Source organism: Microplitis demolitor, chromosome 3 (assembly GCF_026212275.2).
Source record: "Microplitis demolitor isolate Queensland-Clemson2020A chromosome 3, iyMicDemo2.1a, whole genome shotgun sequence".
Classification (NCBI taxonomy): Eukaryota; Metazoa; Arthropoda; class Insecta; order Hymenoptera; family Braconidae; genus Microplitis; species Microplitis demolitor.
The window spans coordinates 2,909,043-2,930,038 of NC_068547.1; the positions used below are offsets into that span (position 1 = coordinate 2,909,043).

Here is a 20,996-nt window from a genome sequence, read left to right on the forward strand (position 1 = left end):
TATGTGTATTATGTGCTATTGTACATGTAGATATATAGTTATATGTATATAGATATATATGTATATTTTATCTGTATGGGGGTGGTAAATTCGCATGCGCAACGCAAAAGTGGACCCAGAGGGGTTGTGGAGGATGGAATTTACTGGATTGAGGCTTCGGATAGAGAAAATGTGTAGAGTCGGTGTATTTCACATGACGAGGCCGGTTGTTTTCAGTATTTCATTGCCTACAATATGAACATCAATTATAATTATTTATATTTTAATTTACGGTGTGACAGATTATTTATAAAAACATTTTATGTTTGTATTTATCGGTGCAGTATTTCATTTTTATAAATAAATTTTTTATTTATTATAAAATTAAATTTTAATTTTATAATCTCGTAGTATCGTTTTAAGCAATTAATAACGCGCATAATTATACGGAGAAAAAGAGTACTGGAGTGTTAATGATAATTATTAAGTGATTAATTTGGACACGAGTATGATATAATTAAAATTTTAATTGTATTGATACTTGATAGAGGACTCGATTTTGAATTCATTCATTTTGTGAAGTGATTTGAATATTCAATAATTTCTTTGGGAAATGATGAATTTGTTCTAAAATAAAAAAAAAAGAAATTTATTTAAAAAATAAATTAATGTCTGGTATAAAGTTTGTAGCTAATTAAAAATAGAATTGAATATTTTTACGACGATCCACTAAAATGTGATAACTCATCTGAATAATGAATACTAAAGTAACATGACTAATGACTTTATAGACATCATAAACGGGAATGTAATCTGCATTTTCATTACTGGCTGTGTTGCACCATTCCACGATTGATAATTTATTTTTACCGGTAAGTTTTTGATTATTTTATTTAATTTATGAAAAATATACCAGTTAATAAAAATTAAATATCAATAATATTAAGAAAAAAAAAATATCCAATCACCCCAATGCTCCATTTGTTATGTAAATTTATTTATGAAAGACCAAGAAAAAGTATTAATAAATTAGAGTGTCATAAAAATTATAAGATGTCATAATTTTACTTGAGAAATAACTTTTGCAAAAGTTTTAACTCGAAAAAACTAAGAAAAAAAAAAATTCTTTACTTCACTGAGTAATAGTACTCAGCAATCGATAAAGTTGTGAGTAAAAACTTTCTGTCAGAGATGAAATATGTAAATATATATATATAGTTATCCAAATATATATATAACTATATACATGTATAACTATGTAATATATAATGTACAAAAGAGGAAAGGCTAGAGACCCTTGATGACCCAGACTCGCCGCAGCACTAAAGGGTAATGGTGTAGGTGTAAAATAGGCAAAAGTCCATGTCAACTATGTATTTGGCGGTATAGAGAGTGATGAAGAGTTAGAAGTCTACAGTACACCTCTTTACTCTATTTGTTCTATATATGTAAACACACCATTTTCTACTCAAACTCAATTCAACTTGACTCTACATATACATTTATTCGTATATATACGCATACATATACGTGAGGACGCAACACAGCTTAATCTAATTTAACCGCAACAGAATTTGCACAATTGCGAAGCTCACGCGAGAAGCACACGCATGTGTTTTACATTCTCATTTAAGCTGTTGTTCACGGTGGGTTCGTTCAGGAAACGAACTGAATTATATTTTGTTCTGTTCTGGTTCTATTTGCTACGCTGGGTTTCCTACTATGGTACTTGCCTGCATTATATGTGTTATGTGTCCTGTCAGGACTATGAGGATGAGCTTAACTCATTCCACACCCTGTGAACATGAGGAACATGAGCCGATGTAGGCTGGTTGAGAAATCCATACCGACCCTAATCTACCCCTATAGACTCTTATAGACCAGGTTCTAGACTAAACTCAAGACTCTATACGTCAAATTATAATGGACTCGATAATGCGATATAGATCTGCAGTCAGCTTGTTATTTCTGTCCACGTTAAATTTATTATAATTCATATATATATTTTCCCGCGCTGACGTACTCGCTTAAACTTTTAATTGCATTTCCTCTATTTTTAATCCAATGACTTATTTAATTAAAAAATAAATATTTTTTTTTTTTTTATACTTTTTAGTGAGTTCTCTGATAAAAGTTTACTTAAAACCAAAATTGATTTGTCACTCGCACAAAGACATTATCCTCGGTAGATTGACTAATTCTTTTTATCGCTGTCGGTTCAAAATATATAGATATGGATGTATGTGAAAGAGTTGAAAGAGGAAAAAGAGATAAAGAGAGAGAGAAAATCCATATGCTCACTTCCGTGTCATAAATATTGGATAACACTTAACCACGCCCTCTCTATTATGCTGTAGACGAAAGTGTGCAACTAGATGGAATTAATAAAGCTAAATAATATATTTATTATGTATTTACATTAATATATACTTTGGAATATGAATTATTAATGGTTTGTTTTATATGATTATTTTTTTAGTTATTTTATACGAGGTAATATTTAAAAGAATTTTATTTAGTAACGTTTGTTTGTTTTATTTTTTATTGCAGACCGCGGCTGGTATTTTATTAACTGACGCAGTTGACAAAGTACAACGAGAAAGCTAGGTTGTTTGAAGCTTGCTCAGTTGCATCGATCCACCAGAGCTTTTTTTCCTTTTAAATCACTTTTATAAAAATGAGTCTAATATAAAAAAAAAAAAAAGAAAGATATGCATTAGAATCGCATGTAGAGAAGAGAAGAGGCGACATTACGACACAAAAAAATATAAAAAAGGCGTAAAAACATAAAACAAAGCCATGAGACGAGACTTTGATATGACAAATGTAGGCCTCACGTTTTATTGTTGGCATTGTCGCCGACAACAATGATAATATAACTGAGGTTTATTACTGTACTACAAATATATAGACATAAATATATAGGGAGAGACGGAGCATAAATTTATTAAGCTGGTGTTTAATTTAAAAATGACTTGATGCATGGGAAATAATTCAAATGTAATCCTGGAATTTATGGCTGTAAAGTAGAGGGACAATTGAAGATTGAAGGACAAGATAACGTTGAGACGAAAACTTTGAAATTCATGAGAATCATGATTCGGGGGCTTTGGCTGGCAATCGTCTTTACTTTAGCGTCTTACGCTTATTCTCAAATGACTTGGACCCCGATCTTTGTCAGCGGTGAGAGTAAGTATCTTTTTATTATTTATCTTGCGCACTCTGAGTTATACACTTTATTTTATTTCACTTTTCAAATAATCTTTCACCGTGTTCTGCTCTTGTTCGTCGCGGCTATTATCGAGAAAAAAAAAAGAAAAAAAAAAAAGAAAATTAATTCCACTTTTTTTTTCTACGATCAATTTAAAATTTCATTTTCCCGTTCAATTATTGAGACATTATGTTTTAAGAGTTAGTTAATACAAAAGTAAAAAACGATCGTTAGGAGAGAAGGATAATAAAAAGTGGGTGGAAAAGGTCGGGGTTATTTTGGAGTTAAATGTCTAGAATAATTGAAATGTGGGAATTTCAGAGCAGATAAATCGAAGTTTACTGAATTTTCAGTTATAAAACATGAAATAAAAAATTTAATTTAATTTTTAATTAAAAATTGTAAATTTACTTGGTCGTATAATTTTTTCTCTCTTTTTTTTTTTTTTTTTTTTCAATGCGACTGTTAAAAATAAATTAAGCGACAGGTGATTTTACCGGAGCACAAAACTTTTCGAGTTTTATATGATAAATTATTAAAAGCTCACAAAACGATTTGTGTTTGCGTAATAATAATTTTGTAATAGCCGGATATTTATTTTCTCTTTGAAGATATATATGTACAGAGGATTAAGAATGTATGAAGTTTCTTTCATCTAAAAGTTGGGCTGGTTGTAGACGAAAAACAGGAATTTACACAAATAACAGTGGTAAACCGCAGAGCTCGTCTTCAGAGTGCAAAAAACGTGATAAAAAAAAATTCGATTCACGTAGAGCGGATCGAAAAGTAATTCCTTGTTCCCCTGAACGGTGATATTCTCCACCGAATAGAATATATATATATATATATATATATCCTCCTCATCCTCACACATACACACACACTTGCGCGCGTTTCATGACTCTCACAATTCACAGTAGTATAGATGAGATTCGCGTCGGCGCCCTCTAAAATAAGACACGAGGCTTTGTAATGAGAAATCAATCCCAAACGTGCACCGGGTGCACCGAGTAACTCAATTTATAACCAAGTATATCTTTCGGGCAACTTTTCTTCTTTGCTTCCTGCTCCTCCATCAGCACTGCCACCGTCAAGTTTAACTCCAATATCTAATAAACGCGACTTCATTCACTTAATTATTTATTAACTCTCAATTTACAATATTACCCGCATAATGCACAATACCTGCCGCTAATTAATATTGATATTGCTTAAAATAATTGAGAGAAACTAAAAATGATGATTGAAAACATGATAACGATCTAGTGCGTTAATGAACAGGCAAATATATACATATAATTATATAATATCGGACGATGATTAAATAGCAAGAACGAAATAGAACAATCAAACTATATCACGGTAATTTTCTATGTGATTAGTATCGGTCTTTGAACCTATTGCATTATCATGCTGCAATTAGCGTAATTCCATTATCTCTTGACGATGATAGTAATTATACGCAACATAACAGTTCTGGTAAATTCATCATGTTTATTATAGTAATGTTGATATATGAATATGCTTGCACTATATATATATTACGTTATAATTATAATCTTTACTGTGAATTATTATCATGACACTGTAACTTTTGACCTGTGAGGATTCTTTAATTAAAAGTTTAAAACCTGAAAAACTTATTCTCTCAGTTATAATATAACTCGTCGATTAATTTTATCGCATACACTTTATAATCATTGGTCCATATAATTATCCCTTTTGCACACGGAACGTATAGTTTTGTGTTACGGTAGCAGACCGGGAAAGAGAGCAGGTAAGCAGAGGGCTTGAGACGGATAAAAAAAAAGCCCGTAAGAAGGGGATGAACCTCACGGTGTTAGTTCGCGCAAAGTTTAAATCGTTTTCCAATATCATCTGCACTAGTCCAGGCTGATAATTGGAAATTTCCTCAATTGGGGTCATTCAATATAATTTGTAATTGTTAGTACTTTTTAATTATCTGCTGCTTATATATATCTATATATATTATGATTGACTTAATGTATGCAGAAAAAAGGGATTTCTTGGCGCAAAAAAAATTTTTAGGGCAAGTAAAAAATTTTTCGGGTTCATTGTAAAAAATTTGGAGTGAATTCGGAGTCATTATGGATTTAAATTTAAACCAAATTCATTCTGTCACTCAAAGTTCCGGAATTTTTTAAAAATTCATCGCATATAGAGTAAATAGGAAGTGATTTCGGAGTGATCTAGATTTGATTTAAATTCGCATTCAGTCCGATTCAAAGTTTTAATTTTAAAATTCAGTCTATTTGGGAGTGAATTTTACTCCGAGGGGAATTAATTAATAAACAGTCATTCGATCCGCTATTTTTTTACAGCATACACATTTTTCGCATCACGAAATCATTTTTTTCTGTGTACTTGTTATTAATATATACATGTATATGTGTGTATATATTAAAATAATAATAATATTAATAATATAAATGTTGATTAGATGTTGAGTTGTCAAAATTTAAATGAGAAACATCAGTTGTGCGGGAGTTATATATATATAATGGTTGTTATTATATAGTTATATACAAAGCTATATAGAATAGGCTTTAGAATTGGGTTGAATGGAAATTCCGTCACCTTCTCCTCTCCATTGTCTATACGACATTGTCGAGGATTTCTAGCTAAGCCAATTATGAACGGTGCCGAAGCACTATAGGGTTACGGACCCAGCTACGGGAACCGTTTGAGATTTCCGTGAAACGCATTAATTTATGCATCAATCGAAAATATGGCAATCACTGTGACGGAACGCCTATATCAATGCTACCGAACCACATATTCTACGTGTTTAATCTACATCTAGATGATAGATCGATACCGGTTCGGATATTTGAGGTACTGAATTTTACCTCTTTACATTTCTCTCATCCGTTTGAATTTCCCTTCCTCATCTATGTCAAATATACATATATTTGTATATCTCGATCTGTATAATATATATATTATATATAAATCAAACTCTTTACTCTGGAAATTTTAGCATTAAACAGGAAATATAGAGAGAGAATTTTCGATGGTTAAAAAAATAAATATCTTACAGTGTATGACAGTTTTATTTTTCAATTCCACCATCATTGTTGTTATTAATGTACCATTATTATTATTATTGTTATAAACGTCTATAGATATTTGAAATTTATTGTTGGTAAAAGTTTTTCATGAAAAGAAACACCGAGAGTTGTCATTTGCAGCATTTTGCTTGTCTAGTGAAACTCTATTCAGAGGTTTGCTCTTCAATTCGCTATATCCACTTACTCGCTTTATCTTTTGTGTACTCACTCTTAAGTTTAATTTAAAATATTATTATTTAAGAATAAACTTTATCATTTTTAAATTTTGTTTACTTATTTTATTAATTGTTAAGTTTTTTTAAAAACAATTAATAAAATTCTGTCGATAAATATTTTATTTTAGTCCGGCGGGCTATCCGCTATAATAAAAACCAATAGAACTCGATACGTCGGAAAAGTTATCAAAAAGGATGATAGGAAGATTGACAGTGAACGCGAAAGAGAGATTAATAGGAGAGGGAATGAGAAGAGCCTGGGGTGCGAGAAGAGTGAGAGTGTATGTAGGAACCCAATTAAAGTGTAAATGTATGGAGATGCGATCAGCATATCAAGTAGTGTAGTAGAGTTACTATACCGACCACCAAGTCACACTGCATAAAACCTAAAAACATATCATCAATCAATATCTTCATTTAATTCAAATGTCAATACATAAATTTCACTGATAAAAATAATTCAAAAATATTGCGTGTGATTTGAATCTCTGCGGTTTCACTGCTGTGTTATTTTACTCTTCCCAGTCAACAGTTATTAAAAAAGTCAATATTTGTTTTTTTATTATTATTATTATCATTATTATTGTTTAAAAGTATTAAAGGTTTCAATGTGTATATATATTTTTTTGATCGGTGATAATTTTTAATGGTAAAATAATACCAGGCACATTCGATCTTTTTCAGTTTTATTTATTTTACCGCTTGCTTCCATCTTCAAACTACAAAGTAAAAAAATTTGCGGAGTTACTGCGAAGACTGGTTATCTATTTAATCCCCTTGAACAAAAATTCACTCCGAGGAGTTTACTTATGTATTTAAACTCCGGATCAGAGTGAATTAAAATCTAGATCACTACTTACTTTGTATACGTAATGATTTTTTTTTTGACTTTCGGAACTTGAAGTGACGGAATGAATTCGGATTTAAATAAAATTCATATCCACTCCGAATTAACTCCTGATTTTTCATAAAATAATACTGTAAAGTTAATTAAAAAAAATTAATTGTAATATTAACACAGTTAAATCTTGTGGCTAATTATTGTTTGCTTACAATTTTTTTTTTTTCGAAAGAGAGAAATTTTTAATTTAACATTTTCCAGGAATGTTTGTTTTCATTTTTTTTTTAATATATTCGCTAGGTAGTAAAAATTGCGAAAATAAATTTGACAAATATGTTTTACATTTGAATTTTATTTATTTTCACAGGTCAAGTGGATTTTTGGACCCAAAGTGAAACAGGGTGTGCATGTAGCTTTAATTCGTCAAGTAAAAATTGCGCGTGTTGTGTATTATCGGGTGGTTGTAGCTGTGGTATCGCCATGCCTAAACGATGTGCTCAATGTGGCTTGGAAAAATATTGTACAAACAGTATGTATCATATGGTTTTTATTAAATTTATTAAATATTTTTCTTTATTATATTCCATTGCATGAAACAGAGCCAGCATTTTTTTATAGCGAAAAATTCGTTTATTTATTTTTGTTATTGTGTTAAATTAATTCAATAAAAAGGGTATGATATCAAGAAATATATATTTTGCTAAAGTTTTAATCGATGATATCTCCTGAAGGAACAAAACCGTTTTACTATCGGGTTTATTAATTTAAAATAAAAGTTTCAATGAACTTTTTCGATTTCACTGAGTTCCGTTTGAATCGATTTACCCAGAGATATCTTGGGGCGAAATTTTTATCTCTCATACGCATCTTTATTTACACATACACTGAGACATCACCCCAAAAAAATAATCAACAGATTTACATATAATGCCGTAAAGTGAGAAAATATTTTAAAAAAGTAAATTTAAATAATCGGATTGATTAAATATAAATTTATTTTCTATTTTATATTTCAAATTTCCATTACCGCGATTTTGAAATAAAAATTTTTTATGACAATGAAATAAAAAAAAATATATTCCTCTAAAGTCTTCTGTTTGTGTTGAAATATATATATTGTTATGTTTGTTGTTGTCAATAACGGATGTTATTTTGCTCGGTTTCCAGTGTGTAATATAACGTTAGATAGCAAACAACTTCTGAGAAAGTCCAATCGGGCTTTTGGTCAGATAAAATCACCATCAGTAATAGGACCAACTGAGTGCACTTACAGGTTTATCCCGGATATTGGTCAACGAGTCGAATTACAAATCTATCGTTTAATCTCTATTGGACGTCACAATGGAACAGCGTAAGTTTAATAGATATATATTTTTATGTATTTATTTTTATTTTATTTATAACTCTCTTAGATGGCTTATCGCGCAATATAAATGGCCGCGTTTAACTGGTAAAAGATAAACTTTAAGAGTACAATGCCATGAGAAATAGCTGTTAATTTTTTTACTTTACTTTACTTTTAAAGTTTTTTTTTCCTTCTTTAAACATTTTATATTGCATGTGATTAACGGATTATGGATTTTCTTTAGGTGTGAGGGTGGCTGGCTCGAACTGGAAGGCGGCGCCCGTATTTGCGGTTCTAATGCTCGATTCGATCGACCCGTCGTTCTTTTTTCCGACAAAACCGAAGCAACACTCCGAATGCAGTGAGTTATCTATAATTTTTTTTTTTTCTATAAACCTACATTCAAATTTAAATTTAATTTTAGTTTGTCATGGCGCGAAAATTCTTTTTTTTCGTTCCCTAAACAAATTTACTTGCGAGCCACGTTCGAGTCTCGTGAATGCGGGTGATTAAAAAAAAAGTAAAAATAATAATAATAATAATAATAATAATAATAATAATAAACAAGACCGAGGCGAGGAAAACTCGTTGATAAAAGTGGAGATTAAATAGGCAATATAATATCTGTATGGGAATTATAAAATAGTGGTGAGTTTTGATGTGGGCACTTGTAGTGAACAGAACAACGTTAAGCTCAAAAGCTGTTGAATCACAAGTCTCCTCGACCGACAAAGCGGCGAAAGAGAGGAAGATCATTTATTGATTGTGCCGGGGGCACGTAACTGGGAAGTGAAACGCGGCAGGGTGCCAGACAGGAAGAAAGGGGGGCTTATCGACACGCCGCGCGATAGAAATGCCCGAGCCATGGAAAATGGAAAAGCTCTTTCAACCGACAAGAGCAAACATGAAAGGAATTTTCATCGCTGAAGAATCGTCGATGAATTGCCGATGTTGTTGCCAAAACCACTCACAGGAGCAGTCGCGATAACTCGAATCTCTTTGCAATAGCTTACCAAAAAATTCCGTCTCTTTATCATACACAACAACAACCTCAATGTTTTCATTTTTCATTCTTGTTACCCATTACTTCTTGTAATACCACCGCCGCTACAACTATAAGAAGCACAAATATTATCATTGTTATTATTATTATGACTACACATCGTCATTATTATTTACGATCCCCAATTTATATAACCGTGCATATAATAACGATATATATTCTCAAGTTTGTCGAGGTATTTATAATTAAAATGTTTTGTGAAATATATTTATTGTCATTTCAGAATACACGAGAACACTACGAGATCGCAATTTTTAGCATATTTTAGTTTCGCGTCGAAAGCAAGCACGTCCGTTGGCTGGCCGATGAGAGGTGGAAAAGCTATTAATAATACGGGTAAGTTATTATTAAAACTTTGCTTATAAACTTTATATTTATTTTTTATTTTTTCACTATTAGATTTTACGATTTTACATTTTACACAATATAACTTCATTTTCTCACCGTTCCATTTACTCTTTAACTTAAAAAAACTATAATTATAATAATAATAATAAACATGAGGTAAAAAATAAACACTCATTTAAAATAAATCTACAATTTAAAATATATAAATTTGTATACTTAAATCGTAATTATACTTTATAACGGAAAGGTAAAGAAAATAAGTAAAAAAAAGGTATAATTGGTGACAAAAAGCATTAAATGAAATTTCAATTTATTTCGAGGTCTACTAATAAAGCCAGGAAGCTTTTGCTATGCAGAAAGCTAATTTTCTCGACCAACGTACGAATTTCCTTGGACAAGCAAAGCGACGTAATTTTCTCTCCTGGCTTCTATATACATACAGATGACATCCACATCCACATACAAGGGAAAATTATGCAAGGTTAAGTGCAGAACAGTTCAGGTCGTCTGAGCTTAACCAAATAAGGGTAGAACTGCTAGTCCTGTACACTACCAGTCCAGGACTATTTAACTGTCCTGCACCACGAGTGCTAACAACGTAAACACGGACGGTTATGCTTCCCAGCAAAATTTGTCTCCAACACAATACCATCCTCGCATTGTCTACATTTATCTATACATACATATATGAGTACGTGGGGATCTGGATCCAAGTAAAGACGGAATTTACTAAACAAGAAATAATCAAATATAAGTAGTAGAATCGATAATTCACCAAAGTCCCTTTATACTCATCCCCGGTATCTGAAACCTGACTGGAATTTTAAATTTAACCATTGAATTTCTATTACATATAAGAGCATCAATATTCTGGTCCGAAAATACGGAAACTAAAATTGCGACAACATCCTCGGTGGCTCTGAACAAGTCTACGAAACATTTAATCAATTTATTTTACCTTATATACTTTAAATTCTTGAGTTCTTGAGTTCTCGGTTGTTTAGCTCTTTGATCTCTGGCTATAGCAGCCGAGTAATTTTTATTATTTTCAGCAGATAATTAAAAAATTAAATGAATAAAAATAATTGAGCGATATATTGATTGGAAATGAAATAATATTGTTTGTTTTCGATTCACTGTTGCAGATTGTGATTGGATCTTCGAGGATTGTTTGAACACAGATTGCATTCTGGCGAGTCCCGCCTACCCGGGGCTTTATCCCCCAAATATACGATGCCGCTATCTCGTCAAGTCAAATATCAACGTATCAATTACAGTTGTATTTAACTCCTTGCTTTTATCTTTTAAGTAAGTAAATTAAATACATCCTTTCAATCACCGGCATCATGATAATGATAATTATTATTTTTAAACGTTTAAAATTTTAATCATTATTATTTTCAAACATTTTATTAAAATTCCTTTTTAATTATAATATAATAACACCCTTGTATATTAAAATTCTATTTTTTTACGTTTTATAACTTGAAATATATTAAGTTTAATAGATTAAATCATCGGGTAATTGGCTCATTAGCGTTAATATCTTTGCAGTTAACTTTTTATTTTATATTATAGCGCTCTCGTAAAATAAATTGAAACTCAATAGTACTTCAAGTTATTTATTTCCCCATTTATTTTCTTTCAAAAGGATTACTTTTATACAATATCCCGTATACATATTCAGTAGTGATTCATGTGCGTGCGTAAATCCAATATATTCTTTCCTGATACCCTCAAACTTTGTGTACTTTAAATGTCTATTTACATGTGCGTGATGAGCTCTCGCACTCACACTAAATAAACCCGCTATCGTACATACTTAGAACATATATTTACACATATAGATACATAGAAAAAGAAGGAGCAAGTGGGATACCCACGAAGTTTTATAAACAAGTTTTTTTAAACATTTCAAAGTCACTTTGTAAATATAATTTGGAATTAATTTGAATTTTTTTTTGTGTCAAAAATCGAAAATTTTAAAAAATATTAATGACCTGTTTTATGATAAAAATTACACTGTAAAAAATCGAAATTCGAAGTGATTATGGATTTTATTTAAATTCAAATTCTCTCCTCCATTGGGAGTTGCGAAGTTTTAAAAAAATTCACTCCGGGGTAATTTTTGAGGGAGCTGAATTTTATTTAAATCCCCATTTACTCCCGTAAAGGCTTTTCATATTAAAATAAACTCAGCTTTGGGGCAAATTTCACTTTGAAGGGATTAAATATACAGTCATTAGCTACGCATTCACTCCGGATTTAATCCGCATTCACTCCGAAAATTGTTTATAGTTTATTAAAAATTTTCTTTTTTTCTTTTTTTTGTATCTAATAATTATATGGAATGTAATTTCACTTTATATAAATTACTTATAAAAAAATTTAACTGATTCAATTTCCAGAATTTTTTTTTTCGCTTCTTCTCTTAAAATATAATTTTAAAAATAAACGAATGTATTTGTCCTCAAAAACTTAATATTTTCTTAAATACATTTTGCCCCCTCCCCCTCTTTATAAGCACATAAATATTTACTTACTATATAATATTTAATTTACGAGCGTTTGACGATCTCTGTCTAGATAGTTAAATATTTTGTATACGTTATACGTTTTATACTTTGATACTTAACTCGTTACTTTAAACGTGTACGTCGTCAAAGTATCACATAAAAAATTTCACGTGCAGCTGTACTGGCTCTAATGACGCTCACGTAATATAATACATTAGTGTGAGCGTGACTATATGAAACGAAACGTAGATGAAATGTTGAAATTGGTCAAGTATGTTTCTACATTGAGCGCATACACACGACTCGTACAAACGGTTTTATAAAAAATTCAAAGATTTTAAAAATTTATCTCATAACAAGCCAGAAAAAGATAAAACAAGTAGGACGAGTCGAGTGAATATTTAGTTTTAGAGCTTATTTGCCAAGTTCATTCAATAATCATAATCAAATATTTTTTTTAATACCAGGGAATTTTATTTTTTATCACCTCTTTTATTTTAAATTTTTCAATTTCCCGCTATGAAAATTTTAAATTAAACAAACGGCAACTCATTGCTTTGGCTTCGGTCAAGTTTTTGAAAATCCAGCTTCCAAGTGAAAAGAATCAAAATTTTTTTTCAGGTTTTTGTTGCAAAAATTCACCACTTGATCGACTTCCATCAAAATTTAATCAAACTTAAGGCTTAAGAAGTCTTTTCAACTGTTGCAAAGTACTTAGGAATCGCAAAGATGTCAGATAAAAATGTTTCTCTTTCAGCGAAATGTATTTTCTTAAGTCCAACTGTTTTTTGAACTCGAAGAGCGGGAAGTTTTGGGGTCAGTCCACGGGGTCACCGTTTTTCAGACTTTTTTTTTCATTGCAGACAAGATAAATTAATAAGAAAATATAGAGACCATATTTTGAAAAAGCATTCTCTAATACAATTATGAACCCTGTGATATATATATATATCATAAAGCAACATGGTCATATAGTTGTAATCTAATTACATAAAGTCAAAGTCTTGAAATACCACATACCCGTCTGGTAATATCTTTACCAAAGTACTTAGTGGCTGTCGCGCATGATTCATACATTTGTCTTACTACTCATATATATTTACTACTCGTAGTAGTACAACTACTAGCGCAACCTACTGCTCCTTACCTACTACAAGTCATATAGATATATATATTTGATAGTGGGTACTATCCACACTTATACATATGGATAGTACAATGTTGATGTAAGGAACGTGGATACGGTTTCAGGCACTCCCTTTTTCTCTCTCGACTCTCTCGGTTGCACCCTCGGAAATCGCGCACGCCGGTATTGATTCATCCCTCTCGTTGGAAGATCTCAAACCAATGACTCACTCATGAGAAATGAGAAACGTATCGGTTGGCCATTTTAGAAAAATCTATCTTGATTTTTTTTATTATTATCATTCCCCCTTAAATTTATTTACGGTTCATCAATTCATGCTATTTTGCTCTCGACACTTTAACAAATAATCTGCGCTCATCTTTAATTCTCTCAGACAAATGAGTACAGGAGCCGACATTATTAATCATCAAAAATTGTATTAAAATCTGCGTCTAGATCAATCGATTCCTCTATTTAATATATATTCATGCACTGCCTCTATAAAATGAACCAACCTGTATAAATATATATACGGTAAAAAAAAAAAAAAGTACAAAGTATATAACGAGGAATATAATTTTAATGAAAGATTTCTCCGGGGAGTTATAACTTTAATAAAATATTCAGCATGTAAATATTGAATTCATAATTTAAATTGAAGATCTAAAGTTAAGAGAAAATTTTACTTTTTTAAAATTGAATCATGAATAATTTTATGAAATAATTAATTTTGTTTAAGTGAATTACAAATTCAAATAATTATGTTTTTATAGTACACATGTTTTAGATTTTTTATGAGTAATATACGAGTAGATTTTTTTATTTTTTTTACTGAACTAAAAAAATTTATTATTTTATAAACAACTACGAGAGAGTGGGGTAGAGTGACACCATTTTTTAACAAAAAAAAAAAAAATTATTTTTTGACAAATGTTTCCATATTTACTCTTTAGGAAATGTACGGAGTAATTTGGTCACCTTTAATAGCGCGAAAATTTGAAAGTTTTGAAAATATTAAAATTTATTATTTCATAAAAAATAGTAGAGTGGGGTAAAGTGACCACTTTAAAAAAAAAAAATAAATTTTTAGCTAATGTATATATTTACACTTTAGGAAACGTATGGGGTAATTCGGTCACCTTTAATAGCGCGAAGATTTGAAAATTTTGAAAAAAAGAAAATTTATTTTTTTGTGAAAAAAATAGAAAAAAGTGGGGCAAAGTGACACCACTTTTTAACCAAAAAAAAAATTACTTTTTGGCAAATGTACACTCTCTAGAAATAATATGGGGCAATTTGATCACGTTGAAAAGAGGAAATATTTAAAAATTTTTATTTTTTATGTAAGTATTTATAGATTTAGTCTTTAGAAACAATATGGAGTAATTTGATCAGCTCGAATAGTGCGACAATTGAAAAATTGAGTCAAAAAAAATTGTCTCGCTTTGCCTCTTCGGGTATTACGTAATTAACATGTAAAGTAACAATATTTGAATATATTATTATTTTTAATTGTTATTGTTGTACATTTAAGTCAGTGCACCGACGATTATGTCGCCATATACGCGGGACCCAACATCTCAAGTACACTGCTCAAGAAGCTATGCAATAATGAGAAGATGTCTATTGTTCACGTCGGAACTGAGATACTCATTGAGTTTAAGTGAGTGTTTTTAAATCTTTATTATTATATTATTTCTTTGAAAGCAAATACCATTCATGTTAACAAGTTTGTTATTGTTGTTGTCATTGTTGCAATAAAAACTCATTTAAAATTATACTTTTAATGAAAAAGTTTTAAAACCCATAATACGATTAGTCTTTCGCAAATCTGTCATCACAATTTTTATCAATTAATTAATGTGCCAGCAAATAATTACGGATAATTATATTCAAATTACCCACTGTAATTATTATTAATTATCTATATAAATTTTCTCCCGTAATAAATTAATTTTTAAAAAAGTAGTTATTGTTTTAAATTTTATTTTAATACGATAATGATAATAATGATGATAATGATGATGATGACTTTGATGTAATTTTAATTTCCAGGTCAGGCTCGGAAATGTCACCGTTCAACTACAACGGATTTTATGCTCAAGTTACTGTTAATGAGTTAACAACATTACCGCCAACAACCACCACATCATTTTACAATACAAGTGAATATTGCAACAGAATAATTGCTTTAACTAGATCATTATTGAAAAAATATGAAAAATAATAATAATAATAATATTACTTTTTTGATGAGTTAATTTAATTAAAAGTTATTAATGACAAACATCATTAAAGGACATCTGGGGATGACTAATTATCTGTGCAGTTAAAAGTGTCGAGGATGCTGCCAACAACAGTATCATCAGTGACGTAACCAAGTACAATAATCGTAATCTCAAGGATTTACGGAGTAACCCTTTGGCCGGAAGCAGTGAAACCGCGACTGGCTGTGATCTTGAAATAGACGGCAACAAGTCGAGATTCGGTCACTACAACACAAGAGGAAAGATTCAATCTGCCAACTGTCACTTTGTTCTGCGGGGCCGGATCCACGACACGGTTCATATACTTTTGATAAGTTACAATCTGAGGTATATGTACTTACATATTGACTTATCTTTCCATCTCTTTTAATAAATTCAATTCGTCTTATTTTGTACGATTGTTACCGTGGCTTTATTCGTTTTCATGCTTTTTCTTTATTTCCTACAAATCAAATTTATATTCCGTACAATAGCGCGCCAGCGTGCAAGACAGTGATTGAGATCTGGGATGATATTGTGATGGTGGACGAAAAAAATTCAAAGAATCTCAAGACTCCCAAGAGAATTTGTAGTCCGGCCCAGGCAGTTAAACGGCCACGACAATTCAATCACTCCGAAAGGTAATCTTTTATATATTTTATATATATAAATAAAACTAAAATTACTAATCAATTCGAAATAAATCAATAGCAACAAAAAAATATTTCTCAGCATATGTATGTTCAAATATAAATATTGACAAATCCATATTTCCGGTATCGCATGACAAAACTTTAATCAGCTTACAATTCCTTTGTATGCTTTGAATAATTCTAAAAAAAAAAAAACAATATTTGTTAAATTTCTCATGCATGATTGAATTGTACTGCAAAAAAAATTTTCATTTCAATATTTTTCAAGCTTAAATGATTCGCGTTTTTACGTTACGCGTAAATTTAGAAAAAAAAAAAAAAAAACAAATATATATACTGTTATTTTTTCTATCAGTTTTCATGTAATCTCGAATATCAAAACTTTCCGTATTTTGTTTTTACAGAAATAAAAAAATAAAAAAATGTATCTCTGCTGCGAGTAGTAAAATAAACCCGAGCTTAGTTTACTTACAGAATATAGCGTATGCATACTTATATCGATTTTTAATGTCGTTAAATTTAAAAAGTACGCAACCACTACCACGTAAAAGGATTTATCTTTGACACAGTAAACAAAACTAAAGTATCAAGTATGTGCGCGTATGCTACACTCGTCAGAATTTTCCATAACTTTTTAATGTCTAATAAACTTATGAAAAATTCACGTTAAGTATACAGAGCACCAGCTCATGAATATCTGTAATTTTTCTTTGCTGATAAAATACCCGCCATAAAATAATAATAATTTCATATATGTGCACTCCTTTATTTTTTTTCTACTCAAGTATTGGAATATTAAAATAAAAATCCGCTGGCTGTCGGGCTATTGTGTGTTATTATCGATATGAATAATGATTGAATTACCCATATATTTATACATATATACGTCTGTAATATATTACACATATATTTTGACAGGTATAGTGAACCCGAACATTATTCATCAACCGGTCGTGAACTGACGATTGTTTTTAAACGGCTAGACAACAAAACAGACGATCAACAATTCGTGGATTTTTCGTATTATTTTCATGACGGTGAGTATATTTACATCATATCTATAGCCGAACATCAGACAACATGATAAATTTTAGTTTAAATAAATAAACTAAGGGCTGACTTTAAAAAAAATAATACTGCTGATGAATAGTCATGACACGAAAAATATTTTATAATAATAATTTTATTTATACTTCCATTCATATTATCTATGTCTATATATATAGTAAAAGTTTCCTCCGTAAATAATTAAAGAGAAAGATAAAACAAACTTTAGTTATTTCATTAGCGTTATTACTATATTTTCAGAGGGGGAAGGTGGTACTTTACGACCCTCCAGCACTTGTGATGTTGAGTATTACGGTTTGAGTTCATCAAGACAAGGACAGTTGACCAATCCCATTTTCAAGTTTTTTACTTACCAGGATTACATTAAATGCAAACAACATTTTATACCGGCGACAAACCAATCGGTCATACTCACGGTAACTAATATTAGTCATGTTTACTTTTGCGGGCATTAATTAGATAAATTTATTTAGGGAGCAAACAAATTGATAAATTTTTTTTATTAAAATTAGGTGGACAACGGTATCACAAATGAATCATCAAATAAATCCTGTAATACACTTTGTGGTGATAACGGCTGTCACTGTGTCAGTGATAACCATCTAGACGAAATAAATCATGTTAAACTAGTCTCCGAGCCGAGCAACATTGTCATCTGCCTGTGCGGCAATTACGAGGTTTTATTTCATTTTATTTGAATTTTTTTTTCTTAGCTGATAAAAAATAAAAAATTAATACGATAAATACGGGTGTGTTATGGATGCAGAATTGGCTGCCACTCAGAATACGAAGTTGGAGTCCCCTTTACATCGAGTGGTCGCGATCCTCCGGAACAGATCTCAATGTAAAAGCCGCATACAAGTTTATCGAAGATACTTACTGCGGTGATCACTCGACAACTCAACTCGAGGGTGTAGTCAAAGCTGGCAATTTGACAAATAACGCAATATCTAATCAATATTACCAGCAAAAATGTACATGGATTTTGGACTCGACGATTGATCGGCAATTAACTGTCGAGGTTGAGTCATCCCAGGACCGTAAGTGACCTAGTGACCTATTCCACCGTCTATCTACTTTATTACCTTGGATAAATATGTAATTAAATGATTATTCGTTATTCAGGGCCATGTACGTCATGGAATTTGACAATTCACGAGTACAGTAGGAGTGAAAATCCACTTGGACAAAGACTTTATACATTTTGCTCAAGAGATAAACGGAAAAATTTTACACTACCGTGGAAAATGAATACGGCAATCATACGGTGAGTGTTTATATATATTATATATCATATATATGTGATAGAAGCTTAACAGTTTAATTATTTTTACATAAAGACTACAAGCGTTAAGCAGAACCGCACCCCAGTACGTCATTAAGTGGCGCAGTCTCACAACTTTGAGTACCACCCGAAAAAACCAGCCTTCACCTGCACCTGACTACGTATTAAAATCATCGGACACCACTTCGAATATTAATAACCACAAGCATTATAAATTAATTATATCAATAGCAAGTACATATGTTATTTTTACCTTTGTATTTTAAAATTCCCGGCAAGAATGTGAACCTCGGGTGTTTCCGGTTTTTACTCCGGGTCTTGCGAAGTACCGAATATCCCCTCCACCTTCACTGCGCACGCGCAGATCAGAAATAATCGGTAGTGAGGGCGATGTCTTGTTCATTCTCTCTTTGGGAGAAGTTTGTTGATTTTAATTTTGTTTTTAACCTGAAATTTTCTCTACGTCATGCGGTTTAACGATAAAATAATGAATTGTATGACGAAAGATAACAATAATTATTATTATTATATTATTAATTGTTGAATAATTATTTGTTGACGTAAAACGTTACTGTCTGACAGTTTAAGAGAATTGATAAAATGAAATTTTGTAAATAATATAAATACTATATAATATATTAGAAAGTACAGAGTATTTATAGAATTTGTACAAATATATGATAAAACTGAAGCCTAGGAAATGAATAATATAAATATATAATATATAGTTATTCTAAAGTAAAATGTAATAAAGAAAACAGACTAAATAAAATATAAAACGTATGAATGATATAAAATAATGACAATTAATTATTAGTATTTTGATATAAATAATCTTCAAGTACTCGGTACTTAAAATGAATTGATCGGCTGTCTTGTTCTTAACTATAACAAATATATGGTACTAGCAGAAGGAATTTTAACTGATGAATATAAAAATATTGATACGGGGTTTTAATTCCCCATCAATATTCCTCCATGCATTTACTGGTTTTAGAAAAAAAATAAAATATATATGTATATAATGATATATTATTATACTGTAAAATTATAATTATTATAAATTAATTAGATAGAGATATAGAAAGGTGATGGATTATTAATAAAATAGTATAATTGTGACGGTATAAAAAAATACGAGGCCGAAATCGCTACTGATTGGCGTAAATTTTTTTTTATCGATTACTTTGTAATTAGCGTCGATAATTGAAACAAAATTTTAATTGTTTATTATTTTAAATTATTGTGAATTTTTACAGCACAATATATGAACATATATATATTTGTTTATAGACAATTCAACATATCATCGTGCATGAGATTTTAACAGTAATTTTTAATTGTCTTTTTGTTAATTAATTTATTAAATTAACATGATTAAGTTTTTTTTTTAAATTACGTAAAATTTTAAAAGTTATAAACAATTTATAAAAAATGAATTTAAAAAATCGTCTGATTTTTAAGCCGTCCAAACTAAATAAAAGAAAAAAAAGTAATTAAAGAGCACAGTTAATTAGTGTGATTAATAATGCGTGTCTCGACCTCGTCATAACAATATTGAAAGTCTACAGATTATTGTAAGTTATAATATGACTCTGTAACACTAAACTAAACATCGACAGAGAACTCGATAGACCTCACACAGAAAAATAATAATTTCATCATGAAAATAAAAAATGTTGATTACTTATTTAGAGAAATAAATAAAAATTAAAGGAAAATCTTTGAAAAAGTACCGTATTAAATTTCTTCTCTGAAAATCATATAAAAAAAAATTTTAAACAAAACTTAACTGCAGAGGCTCAAATTTTAAAAAATTTTATATTTAAATTATAATTGTAATTATTAGTAAATTTAGTTGATAGTTTATATTTTCAACGAATTAAATCCAATTACAGTTAAATTTATAATACGTCCGATTACAATAGTTTAAAAATATTATCATAAGTTATTAAAAAGACTTGTATTTATTGATTGTTTTATTTAATAAATTTTGTAACAATCATTA

At 30.2% G+C, this 20,996-nt stretch overlaps 1 protein-coding gene across 2 annotated transcripts; it reads left to right on the forward strand.

Annotated features, from left to right (window-relative positions):
- Window positions 1-574: 574 nt before the first annotated feature.
- Window positions 575-20,268, forward strand: LOC103576553 (uncharacterized). Of its 2 annotated transcripts, XM_053737295.1 has the most exons (18): window positions 575-851; window positions 2,096-2,431; window positions 2,530-3,168; window positions 7,706-7,867; window positions 8,506-8,689; window positions 8,928-9,044; window positions 9,970-10,082; window positions 11,240-11,402; window positions 15,271-15,399; window positions 15,792-15,901; window positions 16,066-16,330; window positions 16,477-16,623; window positions 17,554-17,672; window positions 17,944-18,119; window positions 18,216-18,380; window positions 18,470-18,743; window positions 18,829-18,970; window positions 19,044-20,268. In XM_053737295.1, exons 3-18 carry the CDS (start codon window positions 3,066-3,068, stop codon window positions 19,252-19,254), a joined length of 2,580 nt encoding a protein of 859 aa, XP_053593270.1. In that variant the 5' UTR covers window positions 575-851; window positions 2,096-2,431; window positions 2,530-3,065; the 3' UTR covers window positions 19,255-20,268. The 2 variants fall into 2 exon arrangements, with proteins under 2 accessions (XP_053593270.1, XP_008555038.1); XM_008556816.3 differs by lacking the exon at window positions 2,096-2,431.
- The last annotated feature ends 728 nt before the right edge of the window (window positions 20,269-20,996 follow it).

Bases quoted from the DNA above. Each gene is read 5' to 3' on its own strand.
- LOC103576553 (XM_053737295.1), top strand. From the start codon at position 3,066: ATGAGAATCATGATTCGGGGGCTTTGGCTGGCAATCGTCTTTACTTTA. The intron at 15,400-15,791 runs GTGAGTGTTTTT...TTTAATTTCCAG, and splicing joins GAGATACTCATTGAGTTTAA to GTCAGGCTCGGAAATGTCAC. The intron at 18,744-18,828 runs GTAAGTGACCTA...TTCGTTATTCAG, and splicing joins GGTTGAGTCATCCCAGGACC to GGCCATGTACGTCATGGAAT.